The 19,454-nt window shown below is 36.5% G+C and overlaps 1 protein-coding gene across 1 annotated transcript; it reads left to right on the forward strand.

Moving 5' to 3' along the window:
* Positions 1-1,795: 1,795 nt before the first annotated feature.
* LOC131658185 (uncharacterized) lies at positions 1,796-3,382 on the forward strand. Its single transcript, XM_058927510.1, has 3 exons — positions 1,796-2,223; positions 2,377-2,926; positions 2,972-3,382. The coding sequence occupies exons 1-3, from the start codon at positions 1,796-1,798 to the stop codon at positions 3,380-3,382; spliced, it is 1,389 nt and encodes a 462-aa protein (XP_058783493.1).
* Positions 3,383-19,454: the final 16,072 nt, after the last annotated feature.

A 19,454-nucleotide genomic window follows, 5' to 3' on the forward strand; every position in this document is an offset into this window, starting at 1 on the left:
TATTTGGAGAGATCGAATCTCATACCGGTAAAAGTTTATCTAATTTGAGGATAAGTGAAGATAATATTTCAAATGATTGTTCGAATAAGGATTAATTAATAAATTGTATAGGAATAGGTTGATGAACCCTAGAACTCAACATATTCGTTTACCTTTGTTAACCATCTTTAAGTTTTTTATCAGTCACTTATTATTCTGTTAGATGCAATTTAAGAATAAACAAACAAACCCAACTATTTTTCTAACTCAAAATAAACAACTATAGAACGGCAGTAATATTAAACCAATCTCTGTGGATACGATATATACCGAAAATATTTACCCACAAAGACTTTCAACAAATTGGCGCCGTTTCCGGGGATTGGTGTCAATATTGCACGCATTGCAATAGTTTTTATTTTGAGTTTTTGTTACTATTTTATTGATTTGGTTGTTTCACTCGTTTGTTAGTTTGTGCAGAAATTCGTGTATGCACAGTAAAGTCACCAGTGATCAACTTCTTTTTGATCCCGAGATCGAAAGGACCGCTAGGAGGTTAAACAGCAAAACACGAAGAAGAGCAAACATAGCAAGAGCAAGAGACAACGCAACCGCGACATCGTCACAACAACTTGAAACTATTGACGAGTCGCAAGAAGGACTCTTCTTTCACGAACTATTCACGGAAGAAGAACCGGAAGTTATTATACAACCTACTGTTGTCAACATGGCTGCTACTAGTCCATGTGCTAATAGCCCAAGACTCAACCCACAGTTCGCTAGAACTGCCGCCAACGGGCGGATTTCAGAATTGAAGACCGGTATCATACAGTTGGTTTGTGCAAGCCCTTTCGCCGGATTGGATCACGAAGATCCGTATACACATCTTACTAGATTCTATGAGTTAGCAGGTACAACTGGTGTAGCTCAAGCTGATGAAGAAGCACTGTTCAAGAGGTTGTTCCCACACTCTTTGTTATCTAAGGCAAAAGATTGGTATCTGGATCAACCCGAAACAGTGATGACTGATTGGAATATCTTAGAAGAAAAATTTCTGGAAAGGTTTTACTCTCAAAACCGATTCTTTGAAGCAAAAACACCGATAGCAGTATTCTCTCAAGGCAGTAATGAATCATTGAATGAAGCATGGGAAAGGTATAAAGTTATGTTGAGAAAGTGCAAAGGACACGGTTTTGCGGAAGTTGATCAAATTCACATGTTCCGTAACGGTCTCACTGCTACAAATAAAACACTCTTGGATGCCACAGCTGGTGGTTCTCTTATGTCTAAGTCACCTGCTGAAGCTACTCAGATAATTGAGCGAATGGCTCTAAATGATCGTCAGGGCAACCATGATCAAACGGCCAGAGATAGGAAACCCGGAGTGTTGGAGTTGAACAACACTGATGCTCTGCTGGCCCAGAATAAGCTACTAACATCACAAGTGGAACTTTTGACACAACAAATGTCTAAATTACCACAACAAATCAAGGAGCTGAATGGGGTATCTAATTCTTATCAAGTTGCTAAGTGCGAGTTATGCAAGGGAGATCATCAAACAGGATTCTGTCCACCAGTTCTGGAAGAAGAAGTGAATTACATGAACAATAACCAAGGACAAAGGCAGAATCAATATCAGAATCCTTCGTATCAACAAGGGTATCCACCAAGGAATAACAATCAAGGTTATCAACAAAGGCCACAGAATCAAGGATATCAACAACAAGCCTTTCAACCTTACACTCAATCGTCGCCACAACAACAAGGAGGACAATCTAAGTTGGAAGAGACCATGAATCAGTTCATACAAATGTCAATGACAAATAACAAGAAGCAAAAGGCAGCTATAAAAAGTTTGGAAACTCAAGTGGGCCAACTGGCTAAACAACTTGCAGCTAATCAATCAAATGCAACATTCTCAGCCAACACGCAAGATAATCCAAAAGAGCACTGCAAAGCGGTGGTGACAAGGACTGGGCAAAAAGGAAGTAATAATGAAGTTGAAAGGAATGTAGTTGAAGATAATACGGAAGAGGAAGCCGAAAAACCTGATGGAGAAGATGAAGAATATGAAATTATTAATACTACTGCTGAAGAAGAGAATGTGAATAAAGAAGTCAAAAAGAAAGAAAAGCTGAAAAGAAAAAGCAGTAGAGAAAAGATGGCAAGCAACATGATACCAAGTCAACATTTGCCATATCCTCATGCTCCATCAAAGAAGGACCACGCCAGGCAATATGCAAGGTTTATGGAAATTTTTAAACAGCTACAAATTAATATTCCATTCTCCGAAGCAATTGCTCAAATGCCAAAATATGCCAAATTCATGAAAGATATCTTGACAAAGAAGAAAAGACCGGAAGAAGAGGAAGTTGTTCTACTTGATGCATAATGTAGTGCCATAATATCACGCCTTCCTCAAAAGGCAAGAGACCCCAGAAGAGTCACATTGCCGGTTACAATTGGTAATCAAAATATCGGGAATGGACTGATCGATTTAGGATCAAGTATCAATCTAATTCCTCTATCAATAGTGAAGCGGTTGGGAAACATTGAGATGAAGTCAACAAGAATGACTTTACAATTAGCAGATAAATCAACCACTCTACCTTTCGGTGTTGCACAAGACATGTTAGTGAAAGTTGACAAATTCTTGTTTCCGGTAGACTTCGTTGTGATTGACATGGAAGAAGACAAGGAGTCACCTATCATTCTTGGGAGACCATTCATGAAAACAGCCCGAATGATGATCGATATTGATGATGGTATAATGAAGTTAAGAGTTCAAGATGAAGAGGTATGCTTTAATCTCTTCGATGCCATGAAGCAACCAAAAGACAAGAATGACTGTTTTCGCATGGATATTACTGAAGAGAGTGTAGTGGAAGTGACAAACCAAATTCATCTATCTAGCCCTTTAAAGAGATCTCTTGTTGAATCTTTCAATGTACTTACTCAAGAAGAAGAAAAAGAAATTGAGTTGTTTTTAAAGGAATTAGAGAAAGGTGGCGACACGGTCACAAAGGAGGAAAAGATAGAAGATTTGGAGCTAAAAAAGGGAATTACAGAGTCAAAGATAGAATTAAAGCTACTCCCACCTTATTTGAAGTATATCTTTCTAGATGAAGAGGGAAATAAACCGGTTGTTATCAGTTCTAAGTTGACTACAAGAGAAGCGGCAAGACTCATTCAAATTCTCCAAAAGAATAAAGCTGCAATTGGATGGGTATTGGCGGATCTGAAAGGTATAAGTCCTGCATATTGCATGCAGAAGATCATGTTAGAGGAAGAATTCAAACCGGTAGCTCAAACCGCAAAGAAGACTAAATCCAACAATGAAAGAGGTAGTAAGGAAAGAGGTGATCAAACTTCTAGAAGCAGGTATGATTTACCCAATTTCTGATAGTGCATGGGTGAGTCCAGTACATGTGGTACCAAAGAAGGGAGGCATGACGGTAATCCGTAATGACAAGAATGAACTCATACCAACAAGAACAGTAACCGGGTGGAGGATGTGCATCGATTATCGTAGACTCAATAAAGCTACGAGGAAAGATCATTTTCCCCTACCGTTCATGGATCAAGTGCTTGAGAGGTTATCGGGGCAGAATTACTATTGCTTTTTAGATGGGTATTCCGGGTACAATCAGATTGTGGTGAACCCAGAAGATCATGAGAAGACAGCTTTTACATGTCCATTTGGAATTTTCGCGTATAGACGGATGCCAATTGGATTATGTAATGCTCCAGCTACTTTCCAACGGTGTATGCAAGCCATATTCTCAGACCTCATTGAAAAAAGTATTGAAGTATTCATGGATGACTTCTCCGTATTTGGAAAAACTTTTGATATGTGCTTGAATAATTTGGATGTGGCACTTGGAAGATGTATTGAAACCAATTTGATATTAAATTGGGAGAAATGCCATTTCATGGTGACTGAAGGAATTGTACTCGGACACAAAGTATCTTCCAGAGGACTTGAAGTGGACCCGGCCAAGGTGGAGGTAATCTCAAAACTCCCACCTCCAATAAATGTCAAAGGAGTAAGAAGTTTTTTAGGTCACGCTGGATTCTATAGAAGATTTGTGAAAGATTTTTCAAAGATTGCCAAGCCGTTGAGTAATTTACTCAACCAAGGTACCTGTTTTAATTTTGATGAATCTTGTGTTCAAGCTTTCAATGACCTAAAAGACCGGCTGGCCACCGCACCTGTGATCGTAGCGCCCGATTGGACAAACCCCTTTGAACTAATGTGTGATGCTAGTGATTATGCCATCGATGCTGTATTAGGCCAACGAAAAGGAAAGATATTTCATGTCATACACTATGCAAGTAAGGTGCTAAATGATGCTCAAGTCAACTATGCCACCACAGAAAAAGAATTGTTAGCCATAGTGTATGCCCTTGAAAAGTTTAGATCCTATCTAATTGGGTCAAAAGTAGTAATCCACACAGACCATGCGGCCATTAAATATCTGCTTACTAAACTGGATTCGAAGCAAAGGCTCATTCTTTGGGTTCTTCTTTTGCAAGAATTTGACATAGAAATCCGGGATAAAAAAGGTACAGAAAATGTGGTAGCAGATCATTTATCCCGTTTGGTCAATGTAAACGTCACCAACCAAGAAGCTGAAATAAATGATGAGTTCCCGGATGAACAACTTTTTCAACTCTAAATAAGACCTTGGCTAGCCGATCTTGCTAATTATAAAGCAACCGGTATCATACCAGAAAACTTTGATTGGAACAAGAAGAAAAAGTTGGTAGCCGATGCAAAATACTATGTATGGGATGACCCATATTTGTTCAAGATAGGTAAGGATGGCATTTTAAGAAGATGTGTTACTGAAGAAGAAGCACAACAAATTTTGTGGCACTGTCATAATGCACCTAGTGGTGGGCATTTCAACGGATGGAGGACGGCAACAAAAGTTCTCCAAGCCGGATTTTTCTGGCCTACTATTTTCAAAGACGCCCACCATCATGCAAAGAATTGTGACAAATGTCAAAGAGTTGGAGGGATAAGTAAACGTGATGAGATGCCGCTTCAAACCATTATTGAAGTAGAAGTTTTTGATTGTTGGGGCATAGATTTCATGGGGCCTTTTCTTCCATCTTTTGCTAATGAATATATTCTAGTTGCAGTGGATTATGTCTCCAAGTGAGTAGAAGCCATCGCTTCACCAAAAGCGGATGCCAAAATGGTGCTAAAATTTTTAAATCGAAACATATTCACACGTTTTGGGATGCCTAGAGTGATTATAAGCGATGGTGGATCTCACTTTGTTAATGAGCAGGTAGCCAAAGTGCTGGACAAGTATCATATCAACCATTAGATAACATCACCATATCACCCCCAAACCAACGGGCAAGCAGAGATCTCAAACATAGCAATCAAGAATATTTTAGAGAAGACTGTATCAGAATCCCGAAAAGACTGGTCGGTAAGAATTGATGATGCCTTGTGGGCCTATAGGACAGCATACAAAGCACCGACTGGTGCATCTCCATTTCAAATGGTTTATGGTAAAGCATGCCACCTCCCGGTTGAGGTGGAACACAAAGCATTATGGGCCTTACGATTCTTCAATCGAGATGATAGCTTGGCTTATAAGAAAAGGAAGAATCAAATCCATGAGCTTGAGGAATTCAGGTACCTAGCATATGAATCTAATAAGATGTACAAAGAAAATATGAAAAGGTATCACGACAAGAGAATCAAGAAGAAAGAGTTCAAAGTGGGAGACCTTGTTCTACTATTCAACTCTAGACTCAAGCTTTTCCCAGGGAAACTAAAGTCTAAATGGTCAGGACCGTTCTTAATCAAGGAAGTCAAATCATATGGTGCTATTACTATTGAGGATAGTAAACCTAAAGAAAGCTGGACCGTTAATGGAGAACGGTTAAAGAACTACCTTGGGGGAGAATTTGATAGAGAAGTGTGCACAATCTCACTTTTGAGCACATAAGAGAAAGATCTCAACCGTCGAGCCATGCGACGTTAAACGAAGCGCTTGTTGGGAGGCAACCCAACGGAGTAAGTTCTTTTGTTTCTCCTCTATTATTTTTATGTATCATCCTATCTCCGCAAATAAGTTTTGATTCGCAAAACCGCGCTGTGAGTACAATAAGCGCGCTGCAAGGCCAAACAGACAGTTTGGCGCGCCGCGTGGGCAAAGATGCGTGCCGCGAAGCTAAACAGAGAGTTTGGCGCGCCTCGGGTGTAACTAGGCGAGGCGCGACCGTTTGAAATTCAGCACTATAGAATCTGCTGCATCTAAGGGGAGAAATCTCCTGTCCCGGGAAAGCTAAGGCAGATATTATGGTTGGCTGGAATCCAACCCTTGTCCAGTAAGGGGGGGGTGCAGGTGTTGACCAATAACCCAGCACAAGAGAAAGCGGATGAGATTGATTCTATGTTTGCTAACGGATATGATGATATTGTTTACTTATTGTTGACCTTGTTTTTACAAATTATTTTATTTTATTTATGTTGTTCCCAATTTAAAGTGAGTATTCCTGACAACGCAAAGAAAATCTCGAGCAAAGTACCAACAATGGAGCAACATGTATAAAAGTGGTAGTGAGTGAATGCTCAAAAATTTCAGTTTTCACTTTCTTTTTCAATAAGTATCAAGTCAGGTATGAATTTTCAAACTCAAACTTCTACTGTGTGCATGAAACGTAGGTTGTTTGAAATACTTGGCAGAAGTTCTTTATGGTACATTATTTTGTTGAATCGGCTTAGCCTTAACCATTGTGAGGAAAGTTTTCCATTGTTTACTATATGCAGGAGACCATCGATTATGTTGACTTGTTTGTATCATGCTAAACCATTTGTCGCATCGTTTGTGGAAATCTGTGGAAGTGATTTAGGCATTTGTTTGAATCTGAGAGTTCTTTGAGCCGACTCCATCTTAAAACTTATTTTCTTCTGTGAGAGTGTGATCCTTTGCTAACCATTCTTTGAGCCTGAGGTCAAGGTAAATTTCATCATATACACCAAGGAAAAATCTGGTGAATTTTGATCTCAATAAAAATTTTGTTGTGGACCATCAACCATAAAATTTGGTGATGTGTTTTCTCTTTGACCTTCATAGAAAGTAGGGGAGCATTCATATAATCTAAATACAGGTTGATCTCCAAGTTGGGGAGAGTCATAATCAAAAGAAGAGTAAGTATGCAGGTGGTGATTTGCAAAGAACGAAAGAGATTCGTAGCTTGAAAAAAAAAACAAAAGAAAAAAACAATGTTTGAAAGAAAACAATTGTTAAAAATAAAAAGAGAAACATCGAGCTACGAATGAAAAAGAAGAAGTGGTGAAAAAGTCAAAGGTATAAAGGAAAAGGAAAGGAGTTATGATTCAGATGCTTCCCTAGAATAGGAACAACCCTCGTTTGTCTTCTTTTCTTTGAATCTTAAACCACACTACAACCCTGGAAAGACCTTCTGATTCTCAGATTCCACATGACTTGATGCTAACAATATGGTGAACGTATGATATGGATTTTTGTTGATTTAATTGTTTGGATGAGTGTTTAACCCCTCTATTATTCATCATACTTTTTGATGAGAGTGATTAGTGCTGATTCAATTACAATAGTGTAGTGTTTTGAACTTCTGGAGGTAATCTTCTTTCAAAATCTGTTTCATGTATATGTTCTAAGTTTGCAAGAAGACGAGGAGTATCCGATTTGGTTGCTGAATTGAGCCACTTGAAAAACCTTTTTGAAAAACTTGTGCATGATTGTTGGTATGTTTGGTTGAGGTAAGTAATTTTGTTTAGGGACAAACAAAACTCTAAGTTGGGGAGAGTTTGTTAGGAGTGATTTAATGGTATTTTCATGTGTTACATTAACTACCTTTTGAGCTAAAAGTGAATAGATCTTATGATTTTTAATGGTTTTATAGTTAGAATTGAACTTTCGAGGTTCGATGTTAATTGTAGAACAACTTGCGTCACTTTGGGTGTTATTTGTGCAGATATTGAAGTTAAGAAGCAAAGACGAAGGAACACGCAAGCGTAGAAGCTCTGAAGAAGTGGAATCACAAAGAATTGATTTAAAGCAAGTGGCGAGGCGCGCCAAAGCAGAGGCGAGGCGCGCGAAACCCTCTGTCTTGGGTTCGTGCCGCGCCAGACCGTGTCGCGCCGCGGTGATGACGTTATAAAGAAAAAGGCTATAAATACAAGCCCTAATCCTCATAAACCAGAACTTTTGATAACTTTGGAAGAGAGACTTTTTGTGAGCGAAATTCAGAGAGCAATCCTAATCCAGAACAGCAAACAACATCCGACGGAGAATTCAACATCAATTGAAGACATTCCCTTGATGAAGATGAATCCATCCATGAAACCTTGTTTGTTCTTCATGTCTATGGAGAGCTAAATTCTTCTTGTTGAGTTTAAGGTAGTAGTTAACTTATGAATATACAATACCGTTGATTGATTCTTATGAACAATTGTTTGAATTTATTATCAATAAGAAACCTTGTTTTTATCTTAAATCATTGTGGAGTCTTTGATCGAAAGAAAGGATTCTAACTTTTGCCCTAGGTTACTATATTGATTCAATCCCAATTTGCAGAGATGGAATTGTGATTGGGTTTTCATAATTATCGTTCTTAATTACTATTATCGATATTGATATTTGGAGAGATCGAATCTCATACCGGTAAAAGTTTATCTAATTTGATTTGCAGACATGGAATCATATTTGAGGATAAGTGAAGATAATATTTCAAATGATTGTTCGAATAAGGATTAATTAATAAATTGTATAGGAATAGGTTGATGAACCCTAGAACTCAACATATTTGTTTACCTTTGTTAACCATCTTTAAGTTTTTTATCAGTCACTTATTATTCTGTTAGATGCAATTTGAGAATAAACAAACAAACCCAACTATTTTTCTAACTCAAAATAAACAACTATAGAACGGCAGTAATATTAAACCAATCTCTGTGGATACGGTATATACCGAAAATATTTACCCACAAATACTTTCAACACCTACTGATCCAACAGGGTTTTTTGGGAGTGTTGAAGGGAGCGACGACTATGGACGATGCGTTAACGGAAAGAGAAAAGATGACCATGATACAGAAAGCCCACAGCGCAATTCTGTGGAGCCTTGATGATAAGGTTCTTCGACAGGTATCAAAGGAGCGACGACATCATGGTTATGGGTCAAACTTGAAAGTTTGTACATGACCAAATCGCTGGTAAATCGACTCTACCTGAAGCAAGCTTTGTATTCATTCAAGATGATTAAAGATAAAGTGTTGGCTGAGCAGTTGGATATGTTCAATAAGCTGATTCTTGATCTTGAAAATATTGATGTGAAGATCGATGATGAAGATCAAGCGATGTTACTGTTGTGCCCTTTGCCTCGATCATATGCTCACTTCAAAGAAATTCTCTTGTATGGAATGGAGTCCCTGACCTTTGAAGAAGTTCAATTAGCCCTTTATTCTGAGGACTTGAGCGAATGAAAGGAGCATAAACCTCCGACTGTTGGTAAAGGTTTGGCCGTTAAGGGAAAATTCTTGCGAAAGGATGGTAAGTTCGACAAGAAGAAGGGCAAAAGTCAGCAGAAGTCTTACAGTGGCAAAGCATCTGGTATTTGATGCTATCATTGTAAGAAGGAGGGTCACACAAGAAAGGTGTGTCCTGAACGCCTGAAAGATCATGGAGGTAAGAATAATGGCAACACAGCCATTGTTCAAGATGATTTCGAATTATCTGATATTCTTGTGGTTTCAAGCAATGACTCGAGTAAGGAGTGGATTATGGATTCAGGTTGCACTTGGCACATGACTCCAAACAAAGACTTGTTCGAGGAATTATGTGATCAAGATGGTGGATGTGTATTGCTGGGAAGCAACAAAGCTTGCAAGATTGCAAGTGTGGGATCTGTGAGATACAAGCTCCATGATGAGTCAATAAGGTTGTTGATTGAAGTCAAGTATGTTCCTGATTTGAAGAGAAATTTGATTTCTCTTGGTGAATTCGACAAGAAAGGATATGGTTTCCAAGAAGAGAAAAGTATCCTAAGAGTCATGGGTCGAAGGAACTCTTGAGAGGCGTGAAGAAACAAGGCTTGTATACCCTGGAGGCTGAAGTTGTAAGTGGTTCGACAAATATTGCATCCACGAAACCTTTTTCGAAGACAAAAATTTGGCAAATGAGATTGGGTCGTGTTAGTGAAAGGGGTCTGGTCAAATTAGGAAAAAAATCTTCTTGGTGGAGACAAAGTCGAAAAGCTAAAGTTTTGTGAACCATGTGTACTTGGAAAATCTTGCAGAATGAAGTTCAACAAAGACAAACAAAGAACACATGGATCCCTTGATTACATCCATGTTGATCTTTAGGGGCTTGCAAGGTGTCCATCACATTCAAGAGCGAGGTATTTTCTATCCATAGTAGAAGATTATTCTAGAAAATTATGGGTATTCATCCAAAAGACTAAGGATGAAACTTTTGAGAATTTTAAAAGTTGGAAGACTCTGTTCAAAAATCAAACTGGCAGAAAGGTCAAGAGGTTGAGAAGCGATATTGGCCTTGAACTTTGCAATGATGTGTTCGACAGTTTTTGTGCTACCTCTGGTATTACAAGGCATAGAACTACTTCAGGTACTCCACATCAAAATGGTTTGACTGAATGGATTAATTGAACTATTTTGGAGAGAATCAGATGCATGTTGACTAGTGCTGGGTTAAAGAAGGTGTTTTGGGTTGAGGCTGTTTCGACAGCAACATATCTTGTAAATAGATGTCCTTCGACTCCGTTAGATATGAAGACACCTGAAGAAATTTGGTCGGGACATCCACTAGATCTTGACAAACTAAGAGTATTTGGTTGTGTAGCCTATGCTCACATTAGGCAAGTCAAGGTCGAACTTAGATCTCTGAAATGCATGTTCATGGGATACCCTGAAGAAATTAAAGCTTATAGGCTACGGTGCCTAGAGCCAGATCGCAAGAAGAGTATCACTAGTCGAGATGTAGTTTTCAATGAAGCTAAAATGGCTTGTAAGAAAACTGATGATGATGGTCGAAGTGCGGAAATATCTGATGAAGAGCTGGAACAGATAGAGATTCCTGTTGAGGTGGAGCAAGTTGATGTTGAATTACATATCCTTGATGAAGTCGAAGAAGAAGTAGAAGATGCTGAGGAAGTTGAGGAAAATGTCGATGACTACCTATTGTCAAGAGATAGGTCGAGAAGAGTCATCAAGCCACCTCAGAGACTTGGGTATGTAGATCTTATAGCTTATGCTTTAATCTCTGCGAGTGAGGTTCTAGACGAAGAACCTAGAGACTATAAGGAAGTTATGAGGAGTCGAAATAAGACTGAATAGGTGAAGGCCATGAATGATGAGATGAAATATCTTCATGATAATCACACCTGTGGACTAATCAAGAAACCTGCTGGAGCAAGAATAGTCAGTTGTAAATGGATTTTCAAAATTAAGGAAGGAATCGAAGGAGTGGCGTCGAAAAGATACAAGGCAAGGTTGGTCGCAAGGGGTTTCACGCAGAAAGAAGGTGTCGACTTCAATGATGTGTTTTCTCTTGTTGTGAAGCATATGTCCATTCGAATGTTGCTTGCCATGGTGTCTCAGTTCGATCTTGAACTGAATTAGATGGATGTAAAGACTAGATTCTTATATAGTGATCTAGATGAAACAATCCTGATGAGATAACCTGAAGGGTATGTCGAAAAGGGGAAGGAAAATTATGAGTGAAAGCTAAAGAGATCTTTATATGGACTGAAACAATCTCCTCGACTATGGAATATGAGATTCGATAAGTTCATGACACGCATAAGTTTCGTTATAAGTCAGTTCGACCACTATGTTTACTTCTGAGTTTGACCTGAAAATTCATTTGTTATTTTGTTGCTTTATGTGGATGATATTCTCATAGCAAGCAACAATGTCGAAGATGTAATGAGGGTGAAGGATGAACTCGATAAGGAGTTCGATATGAAGGATCTGGGAGTTGCATCCATGATCCTTGGGATTGACATTTGAAGAGATAGAAAGCAATCAGAGTTATGCTTTTCTCAAGAAGTTATGCCCATTATCTGGCATTTTGGAGAAGGCTTATACCCTGTTGGTACCACATGCATCTTAGGCGAAGTCAGCCCCTTGCATCATTGCTATTATTATTAACTTTATGTCTTGTTGAATCTTGAAGAAGACGTTTATGTTGTATCATGATGATTGTGTATGTTGTTATATGTGTGAATTAACGAAGATGATATGAATTTTTGGGGCATGGTGCATAATAACCTATATGAGATACCTGATGCATAGTTACTATTATATAATTTATTATGTTGTTGTGATACCTCATCCCTTCTGTTTGAATGTTACCTCTACGTGGATAACACACAGGTGACAAAGATTAGAGTAGTTGAGGCATGAAACGACGCCTAGTATTGCATAGATTGAATCGGTTTCTGCTCTTATACATAACCCCGGGGGATGAATGCTTGTTTGAAATTTTGTATTATGATTTGCTTTTGGAATTTTTGAGAGGATTTTAAACTCTCTCTTTGATTTTGTTGCGATGTTCGCACTTTCAATTGTTTGAGAGATGATAATTGCTATGCATTGATTAATTCTGTTACGTTAAAAAGTGAAGTTTGAACAATAATATGACTTGATATCGGTTCATCCCAACTCATGTGTTATGTATCTTTTTTTTAAATATCTGAGTATAAGTTTGTGAAAAGTTGATAATGTAGCATCTCATTATGTGTTTGATTAAACTTTTAATTACTCTGAATATTTATTTAATTTAAGATGGGGAAATGGAGTGTTACACTCTTGCCCATTATGTATGTAGATATTGTCTTGTACACCCATTACTAAGATTTTCGCATTTAGTAACTGATTTAGAAACTAAATATTTTCGGTCACTATAGATAGGGGTGGCAAAACGGGCCAGGACCGTTGGGTTAGCCTATTTGACCCGCCATTTTTGGCGGGCTGAGTTGAGGTTTTCAGCTCGGTACCTTAAGTTGGCCCGCCCCGCCTAACCCGCTTAATAAAACGGGCAGAGGCGGGGCGGATTTTGCTCGCAGGCTTTTTGTTAAAAAAATATTTTTTATTTAGAATTAAAACAACTTTAACTATAAAAACAACACTCTTCTCTTAGAATTGCGTTGATTGAATTGTATTATAAATTATTATACATACAAATTGAATTATAATTGTAACGTTCTTTCTATAACTTTCTAATACATGTGTTGATTAGAAAATTTTGAAAAAAAAGAAGAGTTGTATAACATGCATGATTATTAAGTTGTTAATACATTAGCTCACATGTTTTCTTTAGAAATAGATGTTGATTATAAGAAAAGGAGAGATTTGATGAGTCTATAAGTGTGACAAATTTTGGATTTAACTATTAAGGAATCGGTTAATATAAAAGTTTATATGAAGTAATTAGTGAGAAAGTTAGGTGTTGATATTTTACGCACTGTGATGTATTATACGGTGTAATTGTTATGACTGTCTGTCTTCTGTAAATTCTTAATTGGGTTTTTAGTAGTTAGTTTTTAAATACGATTAGAGTGATATGTATTATTTATTTATTTATTTATTTTGATACGTTTTTTTATTGTGGTTGAGTTTATTTTGTTTTTTTTGTCATAATTGATCTTTATTTGTTTTATTTTTTGAACTATTTGGACTTAAGATATGTTGAAGTTCTATTGTGTGTTTTTAAAAAATATTTTTTCGATCTTTTTGGTTATAATTAATTTTTTTGTAAATTATGTGGTAAATAAAATTGTAAAATAAAAAAATAAATAAAAATTGGTGGGCCGGCCCGCCAACCCGCCAACTCATTAGTAAACGGGGCGGACATGACTTTTGAACTCGGACACCTAAGTAGGTTCGCCCCGCCCCATCCCGCTTTTGGACAGGCTTAAAGGTGGTGAGTTGCCCTCTTTGCCACCCCTGACTATAGAGACTGAATTAGTGACCAAAATTATAAGAAACATTTATTAGTTACTAAATCAGTTGCAAAATAAATCTATTTTACTCCGGCTTCTAATTTATTTGTATTTATATTTATTTATTTTATTATTTTATAAAAAATTTAGCCACTCAAGTTTCATTTGCTTAGGAGTTTTTAAGATTTGACTTTCGTTTCACTAAAAACTTCATTCGCCTCTACATTTTTTTTAAAACTCTAGATATTTTCTTCTTTAAAAAAAAAAGCTACATCCTCTGCATGTTCTTTACATAAAAGTTATTTGATTTTTAAAACATATAAATATAAAAATAAATTGAGTTAAATTTCTTAATATGAAAAGTCAACTTGTTAACTTAATTAAAATTGTTAAAAAGGTTGATTCAATAAAAATTTGACTAGTAAATTTTAACCTTCTCCCTCACCTATATGCGTGGTATTTGTTGTGAAAGCAAGCTTCTACAATACTATGTTTTGATGAAGACAACTATCATAAGTATGCATCAATAAAGGATGAGCAAAAAGATCAAATAAGCTATGGATCAAGATTGCAACTTTCATGAAGATTAGCTTTGGTTGATTGATCTTCAAGTCATAATGGTACAAGTTAAATACTTTTACATTTGATATTCTTTAGTGCTCAAAAAAATCATATAAACTTTCATTCATACATACTCAAACTTATATATGCATGGCATAAGTTTCACTCCAAAGTAAACTCTTGTTGAAACCTTTTTCAAAGTCAAAATCCTAAATAAAGGTTTTAGGAACCGGGTTGTCCCTATGGGGGAACCGGTTCCCAGCATTCTCAGTTTTCAGCATTCTGTGGTTTACTATGGGGAACCGGGTTGTCCCTATGCAGGAACCGGTTCCCACGTTCAAAATTCAAATATTCTGCTGTAACGTTCAGCAGGAACCGGGTTGTCCCAGTCAGGAACCGGTTCCTACTGAACCAGTGTGTCTCTTCATGTTAAAATCTGTCCCAAACGAATTCATCTTTCAAACCTTTAACCATTGCATTGTTCTATCAATATGCAACCATTCTAAGAGGCATATAGTCACCTATATATACTATACATTTCAGATTTTATATGACACCTCTTTCATTACAATTTACCACACTTTTTGATCATATATTTTCATCATATATTTGCATACAAGTGTTTCATACTTAAACTTTTATTGAAACTTTTTCTACATATTGTTAGAAAAGTTTCTCATTCATACATAAACACTTGAGCACTATTTTATATCATTGTAAATTGTTTTTGCTTGAAAGAGAAGATCAATCTTATAGATTGATATATGTTCATCAACTTTCTACTTAAAATATATTTTGTTATTTTTGACTTGCTATCCAAGATTGTTGGAAGTAAGGGTTGTTGATTAATGAGAGGATTGTTCTCATAATCAAATTGGTAAATCCAAGAGGATTGTTCTTGGTAATTGTAACCTTGTTGTCCATAGTTTTGGAAACAAGAGGTATCCTTAGGGAGGGTGTTCTCTTAAGGACTTATTGAAATCCAAGAGGATTGTTCTTGGTGGTTTTGTTAGAAGATTGTAGGAGGAGTCTTAGTATAGGCTTGTACAAAGATCTAACAATAGTGAAATCTCTTTCGTGTTTGAAAGGGGACTGGAGTACTCTCGGATTGTGAGGGGAACCAGTATACATCATTGTGTTCTTTACTTTTCCGTATTTTACCGCTTTCATCACTATTATCAAGAAAAGAAAAGAACCATTCAAAAGCCTTCAAACACTTAACCAAAAATAAGTACAAGTATTCTAAAAACCGGATAAATCATTGAAAACCTAATTCACCCCCCCTCTTAGGCGCACTCTTAAACTTACAATTGGCATCAGAGCAAGTTATAGGTAACTTGTTCCTAAAGATCCAAAATGGCTTCCGCAAATCAAAATCCAGTTTTTAGAGATGGTGGTAGTAACAACAAGCCTCCATTATTTTGTGGTGAATATTTTGACTTTTGGAAAATCCAAATGAAGGCTCACTTAGAAGCACAAGGAGAAGAAGTATGGGAAGCAGTCCAAAATGGTCCCTTTGTTCCTACAACTATTGTCGATGGTGTTGAATCAACAAAGCTTAAAGTTTCATGGAACGATGATGATAGAAAGAAAGTTCTTGCTGGCAAAAAGGCGGTCACTCTTCTTCATGGTGCTCTTAGTATGGATGAATTTTTCCGAGTCTCGACATGTACAACAGCAAAGGAAATATGGGATACTCTTGTAGAAACTCACGAAGGTACCACCGAAGTTAAAAGATCAAGATTGAATACCCTAAGCCAAGAATACGAATTGTTTAGAATGAAGCCCAGAGAAACTATTCTCGAATTGCAAAAACGATTCGTTCATTTGACAAATCACTTGAAGGCACTCGGTAAGACTCTCCCTACCGAAGAACTAAATCTAAAGGTGCTTAGATCTTTAACAAGAGAATGGCAACCGAAAGTAACGGCGATATCCGAGAAAAAGAATCTATCAAAGATGACTTCCGCAACCTTGTTCGGTAAACTTCAAGAATATGAAACAGAACTCGGAAGACTTGAAACGCATGAAATTCAAATGAAAGATTCAAAAGATATTGCCTTGAAGACAAGAGTCAAGCATCATGATAGCAATCAAGAGGATGAATCCACTAGTGAAGAAGATAATGAGTTTATCAAAAAGTTTGAAAAATTTCTAAGAAAAGAAAAGAAAAAGGAGATCATTAAAGATGAAGTACCAACAAGGAAGATTAAATGCTTTGAATGTGGAGAAAGAGGACATGTCAAAAGTGAATGCCCTAAACTTGAAAAGAAGAACAAATACTTCAAGAAAAACAAGGATAAAAAATCAAAGAAAGCATATGTAGCATGGGATGACAATGAAATAAGTTCATCTTCAGATGAAGAACATGCGAATCTTGCATTAGTAGCAACACACCATTCTGATGATGAAGATAATGAGGTTAGTAATGAATTTTCTCTTTTTGATAATGATGTTCAAGATGCTATAAATGAATTGTTAAATGAGTGCAAAATTCTCTATAAAACTATCTCATCTCAAAAGAAAATAATATCATCTTTAGAAGAGAAGGTTAAGATAATAGAAGAAAAAGATGACAAAGAAAAAATGATTAGTGTTCAAGAAGATAGTGTTGCATGCAAGAATTGTGAATCACTTTCTTTTCAAATTGTTCAAATAAAGAGAGTCCTTGAAAGGTATGAAAAAGGACAAATTGGGTTGGAAGGTGTCCTTAGGCAACAAAGATTCCTTAATGATAAAAGTGGTCTTGGATATGCAAAGTCTAAACCAAGTACTAGTAAAACTATCTTTGTGAAGGCAAGTGAACAATTCAACAAATTGGATAAAGCACAAAAGGTTCATCATCATCCTAAAAGGTTTCCTAAAAAGAAACCATATGTTCCTAGATATAGAAGTAACTTTGAACCTACTTGTTTTTATTGTGGTATTATTGGTCACACACCCAATGCTTGTTATGTAAGGAACTTTAGTGTTCCTAGTGGACATTATGTATGGGTGAAGAAAGGAACTAACTATGATGGACCCAAAGCCACTTGGGTACCAAATAAAACTTAATTTGTTTTGTAGGTTTGCTTGAGGACCACTTAAAATCTATGGTGTTTTTATCAAGTGGTGGTTCTAAGCATTTGATGGGAGACATAAACTAACTTTCAAATCTAGTCTTAAAGTCCAAGGGTGATTTCATATGGAGAATACCTTAAAGGAAGAATTATTGGCATTGACAAAGTTGGAGCACTAACTCTCACATCCATTGAAGATGTACTTTATGTTGAAGGACTAAAGCAAAATCTTCTAAGCAAAAGTCAACTTTGTGACAAAGGTTTCAAAATAATATTTATCAAAGATGAATATTTAATGAAGTCACTCATGAGGTAAAACTCATAGGTAAAGAATTAATTATGTTCATATTTTATAATAATTTATCTTTTTCCCATCCTTTTTGATAATGACAAAGGGGGAGAAGATATTTTGTGTATATGTGTATGCTTGCTTGTCTCTAACATTTGCAGCCATAAAAGAAATAAATTTCTCAAAAATCAAGGGAGAGCTTTGATCAAGGGGGAGTTATCAAATTTAGGGGGAGCATTCACATAAGAGCATTACACTTCATATTTCAAAGGTTGTCATCATCAAAAAGGGGGAGAATGTGAAAGCAAGCTTCTACAATACTATGTTTTGATGAAGACAACTATCATAAGTATGTATCAATAAAGGATGAGCAAAAAGATCAAATAAGCTATGGATCAAGATTGCAACTTTCATGAAGATTAGCTTTGGTTGATTGATCTTCAAGTCATAATGGTACAAGTTAAATACTTTTACATTTGATATTCTTTAGTGCTCAAAAAAATCATATAAACTTTCATTCATACATACTCAAACTTATATATGCATGGCATAAGTTTCACTCCAAAGTAAACTCTTGTTGAAACCTTTTTCAAAGTCAAAATCCTAAATAAAGGTTTTAGGAACCGGGTTGTCCCTATGGGGGAACCGGTTCCCAGCATTCTCAGTTTTCAGCATTCTGTGGTTTACTATGGGGAACCGGGTTGTCCCTATGCAGGAACCGGTTCCCACGTTCAAAATTCAAATATTCTGCTGTAACGTTCAGCAGGAACCGGGTTGTCCCAGTCAGGAACCGGTTCCTACTGAACCAGTGTGTCTCTTCATGTTAAAATCTGTCCCAAACGAATTCATCTTTCAAACCTTTAACCATTGCATTGTTCTATCAATATGCAACCATTCTAAGAGGCATATAGTCACCTATATATACTATACATTTCAGATTTTATATGACACCTCTTTCATTACAATTTACCACACTTTTTGATCATATATTTTCATCATATATTTGCATACAAGTGTTTCATACTTAAACTTTTATTGAAACTTTTTCTACATATTGTTAGAAAAGTTTCTCATTCATACATAAACACTTGAGCACTATTTTATATCATTGTAAATTGTTTTTGCTTGAAAGAGAAGATCAATCTTATAGATTGATATATGTTCATCAACTTTCTACTTAAAATATATTTTGTTATTTTTGACTTGCTATCCAAGATTGTTGGAAGTAAGGGTTGTTGATTAATGAGAGGATTGTTCTCATAATCAAATTGGTAAATCCAAGAGGATTGTTCTTGGTAATTGTAACCTTGTTGTCCATAGTTTTGGAAACAAGAGGTATCCTTAGGGAGGGTGTTCTCTTAAGGACTTATTGAAATCCAAGAGGATTGTTCTTGGTGGTTTTGTTAGAAGATTGTAGGAGGAGTCTTAGTATAGGCTTGTACAAAGATCTAACAATAGTGAAATCTCTTTCGTGTTTGAAAGGGGACTGGAGTACTCTCGGATTGTGAGGGGAACCAGTATACATCATTGTGTTCTTTACTTTTCCGTATTTTACCGCTTTCATCACTATTATCAAGAAAAGAAAAGAACCA

Source organism: Vicia villosa, linkage group LG3, assembly GCF_029867415.1.
Source record: "Vicia villosa cultivar HV-30 ecotype Madison, WI linkage group LG3, Vvil1.0, whole genome shotgun sequence".
Classification (NCBI taxonomy): domain Eukaryota; kingdom Viridiplantae; phylum Streptophyta; class Magnoliopsida; order Fabales; family Fabaceae; genus Vicia; species Vicia villosa.

Excerpts from the sequence above, each read along its gene's own strand:
- LOC131658185 (XM_058927510.1), top strand. The coding sequence starts at position 1,796 with ATGACAAATAACAAGAAGCAAAAGGCAGCTATAAAAAGTTTGGAAACT. Across the intron at positions 2,224-2,376 it reads CACGCCAGGCAATATGCAAG|TGCCATAATATCACGCCTTC; the intron begins GTTTATGGAAAT and ends TGCATAATGTAG. Across the intron at positions 2,927-2,971 it reads CTCTTGTTGAATCTTTCAAT|GAATTAGAGAAAGGTGGCGA; the intron begins GTACTTACTCAA and ends TTGTTTTTAAAG.